Source organism: Drosophila miranda (genome assembly GCF_003369915.1).
Source record: "Drosophila miranda strain MSH22 chromosome Y unlocalized genomic scaffold, D.miranda_PacBio2.1 Contig_Y4_pilon, whole genome shotgun sequence".
Classification (NCBI taxonomy): Eukaryota; Metazoa; Arthropoda; class Insecta; order Diptera; family Drosophilidae; genus Drosophila; species Drosophila miranda.
Window position 1 is genome coordinate 1,156,579 of NW_022881636.1, and position 3,814 is coordinate 1,160,392.

Consider the following 3,814-nt stretch of genomic DNA (forward strand, 5'->3'; position numbering starts at 1 on the left):
AAAACTCTCAGAAAATGCCATGAACGGTCGGTGGCGGTGGCAACCCTAGCCACTGAGAATCCCCCAGAGATTGTCATTCCTTGTTCCGTAAAGCAGATCGATAGACAGAGAGAGAGAGAGAGAGAGTGACAGGGCCAGAGAGCGAGGAACACCTGCCCTGCCCTTTGAAAAATGTGAATAATGACTTAATTGCATAGAACATACAGCAACAGGTTGTCTCTGTAACAGAAACCACCCCCCCGTCGAGTTGTGACCCATTTCCAACATAAAGATCACATTTATGAGTTTTCGGTAGAGGTTCAGGGAAAGTATTTTAGGGGTCTGCCAAGGCTATTTCTTAAAATGATCCCCCCTTTATGAATGACTCAAGATGCAAAAGTAAAGTACAATACGGCGCGTTCATTATCATTCAAGGGAGGCATCACTGTGGCTAGATCAGAACTAGAATTCCCAATGCCTATGTCATCTGCAGCTGGGGGCTATGTTCCGAGATTATGTAAACAAGACCGCCGCCTTAAGCAATTTCCAGATGAATTATTCCGTACTGTCACTGTCTCCGATTGAATTTCAGTCAGTCAGTCACATTGTCAGTACGAATCGAACAGAGTCAAAGATTGACCGAATTAGTATGCGCTGCTCTTAGAATTGGGATTTGACTGGCATAAATTGATTAATTCGGATTTTATGCAGGGAATACTCTAACCAAGACACTCTAACCCTCGCGGGATAGGCTGCATTCATTTGAAGCCCTTCAAGCATCTCATTTGCCATTAGAAGGTTTCCCGGACCCTTAGGTTAGGATAAGGCGGTAGCCGGGGAGAGGGGATATTCTCGGGCCAGTGATTTACACTTTATTTGCCACTGAAGTCAGCAATGGATGTGTCTATACATATGTAGCTCCTCACTGTCCCATTACCCGGGCGCACATGATGGTCTCCTCCTCCAGCATGTACTCCGTGAGGTCGCCGGGCTCCGCAATCATAGTCACGGGTACTCTGTTCATCTGGGCTACCCGCTGGCTAGGCCACACCATGATGTCGCAACAGTTGGTGAGGACGACAACGTTCGTGTTGTTCGTGGAGGTGCACATGAGGTTGCTGCTCTTCTCCACGTCGTTTCCGTTAGCCTTGCGCCGGAAACGGAACTTTACGGGCAGGGAAGTGCCCATCACTGTCTCCTCGTCGAAATACGTCGACAGCATCTGGTTGTACACCGGATTGGTGGTCGCTGGCTTCGTTAACTAGGGGATCAGATTGAATAAGGCGAACATAATTCGCATGAAAGACTCGGTACTAACCTCCTCCAGCACCACCGATGTCTTGAGCCGCTCGCAGGGATCACAGTAGTTGGGGACCGTTTGGGAATCTTTTGTCGTGTCGTGCCCGTTCACATTCGCACTCCCATTGCCATTCGTTTTCTTTTTATGCTGCTGATTCTTGGGTCTGAGCGTGACGTCGGGCGCTGCGTAGCCACTGCAAATTGATTTGTTCCTTTTGGCTATAAAAATTATCTGATCTGATCCAGATTCAGCAGTCTGATAGATATGGTCGTTATCTATGATTCTGCGTTTTTAATTTTCTCGAGTGTGCAATATTGTGGATGCAACAGATTTTCGTCCTTTGTGGGGGCAGAAAGGGGTGGGGCGAAATTCTGAGATATACGTTTTATAGTGAGATCTAACAGAAGTGCGGATACCAAATTTGGTTACTCTAGCCTTAATAGTCTCTGAGATTTGTGGATGCCCCAGATTTTCGTCCTTTGTGGCGAAATTTGGACACGAAACGGTCAAGGTCCGATATCACAGGAGCGTGGATACCAAATTTGGTTGCTCTGGCTCTTATAGGTTCTGAGATCCTTGAACTCATATTTTGCAATTGGCAAAACCGACCATGAAACCTGTGTGTTAGAGAGAGACAGAGCGAGAAAGAATAAAATTGTTTTCTTGATTCTGGCTCTAATAATTATACGATCTGGTTGAGATCTTACATTCTAAAACATATAGTCATCCTCTACGATTCTGCGTTTTTGGTTTTATCGTATCTTTAAAAATGTGGATGCCACAGATTTTCGTCCTTTGTGGGGGCGGAAGTGGGCGGGGCGAAGTTTTGAAATATTCTTGTAGCAGTGACATATCACAGAAGTCTGGATCCAAAACATCGTTGCTCTAGCTCTTATAGTCTTTGAGCACTAGGCGCTGAAGGGGACGGACAGACGGACGGACGGACAGACGGACAGACAGGGCTCAATCGACTCGGCTATTGATGCTGATCAAGAATATATATACTTTATGGGGTCGGAAACGATTCCTTCTGGACGTTACACACATCCACTTTCAACACAAATCTAATATAACCCAATACTCATTTTGAGTATCGGGTATAAAAACCACACAGACAGAATGCCGGAGGAGCATATGCATACCACTGGCTAACTGCCCGGGAGTGGTAATGGGAATGGGAATGGACCTTATGAGTATTTACATTGACATTGAAAGATTTGCTTCGCACTTACCGCAGATCGGTTCCGAGCGGATCGGATCGGCAGGTTCAATGAGAGCAGCGATAAGATCTCTGGGCCATGGGCCATGAGCCATGTTCAAGTACAGAGCCAAAGCCATAGCCACAACAGCAGAGGCAATGGCAGATATGACATAAACTCCTCGTCTTAATCCGGTATTTGGCCAACGGTCTTGGTCTTCCAATCGGAGCGGGAGCGTGTAGTGCAGAGCGTTCAGGGGGAGCAGTGGGGAGACCTGAACTACTTTTGTGAAGGTTAAAAATCGTTTAATTGCGAGCACCGCACCGCACCGGCCAAACACACGGGCCTTTGCCAGCAGCAGAGTCTAAAACGGTTTCGATTCGTGGGCTTCGTCGATATTTCTGTGGCCGTTTTCAGTTTCTTTGTTTGTGTGACTAATAAGCCCCCTCAGTCCCAGCCCCCAGCCCCCGGCTCAGTCGCCAGTACTTCACATTTGAGCGATTGCGGTCAATACAAAAAAAAGAAGTAATATTGTATAACGAGGGGGAACGTTGTGAGTTGCTGCGGACACCGCAACTCTACAGTTATACCCGATACTAAGTCAGTATGGCTCTCCTCCGGCAGACGCCGCTAATATTAAACGACACGACAAAGAGTGCGTGCGAGAGAGACAGAAAATCAGTCTGAGCGTGACGTCGGGCGCTGCGTAGCTCATTTTTATAGCCAATAGGAACAAATCAATTTGCAGTGGGCTATAAAAATGATCTGATCTGATCCAGATTCAGCAATCTGATAGATATGGTCATTATCTATGATTCTGCGTTTTTAGTTTTCTCGAATGTGCAATATTGTGGATGCAACAGATTTTCGTCCTTTGTGTGGGCGAAAGGGGGTGGGGCGAAATTCTGAGATACACGTTTTATAGTAAGATCGAACAGGAGTGCGGATACCAAATTTGGTTACTCTAGCCTTAATAGTCTCTGAGATTTTTGAATATCCCCAGATTTTCGTCCTTTGCGGGGGCGGAAGGGAGTGTGGCGAAATTTTGAAACAAACTCGTCTCGGTCCGATATATTAGGAGTGTGGATACCAAATTTGGTTGCTCTAGCTTTTGTAGTCTCCGAGATCTAGGCGCTAATGTTTTACTCTAAGCAAAGCCGCCTATGCTACGTGTGTGTTAGAGAGAGACAGGGCGAGAAAAAATGAAATTGTTTTCTTGATGCTGGCTATAATAATAAAAACGATCCAATTCAGATTCTGCAGTCTAAAAGATACGGTCATTCTCTACGATTCTGTTTTTTTGGTTTTCTTGTATCTTTAAAATTGTGGATGCCAC

General features: G+C 46.0%; 1 protein-coding gene across 1 annotated transcript; it reads right to left on the reverse strand.

Annotated features, from left to right (window-relative positions):
* Positions 1 to 862: 862 nt before the first annotated feature.
* LOC117194927 lies at positions 863 to 2,617 on the reverse strand. The gene is made up of 3 exons (XM_033399390.1): positions 2,512 to 2,617; positions 1,298 to 1,461; positions 863 to 1,240 (listed from the first exon to the last, which is right to left on the reverse strand). Exons 1-3 carry the CDS (start codon positions 2,615 to 2,617, stop codon positions 902 to 904), a joined length of 609 nt encoding a protein of 202 aa, XP_033255281.1. The 3' UTR covers positions 863 to 901.
* Positions 2,618 to 3,814: the final 1,197 nt, after the last annotated feature.

Excerpts from the sequence above, each read along its gene's own strand:
- LOC117194927 (XM_033399390.1), bottom strand. The coding sequence starts at position 2,617 with ATGGCTTTGGCTCTGTACTTGAACATGGCTCATGGCCCATGGCCCAGA. Across the intron at positions 1,462-2,511 it reads CCGCTCGGAACCGATCTGCG|CGCCCGACGTCACGCTCAGA; the intron begins GTAAGTGCGAAG and ends GTGGCTACGCAG. Across the intron at positions 1,241-1,297 it reads CATCGGTGGTGCTGGAGGAG|TTAACGAAGCCAGCGACCAC; the intron begins GTTAGTACCGAG and ends CTGATCCCCTAG.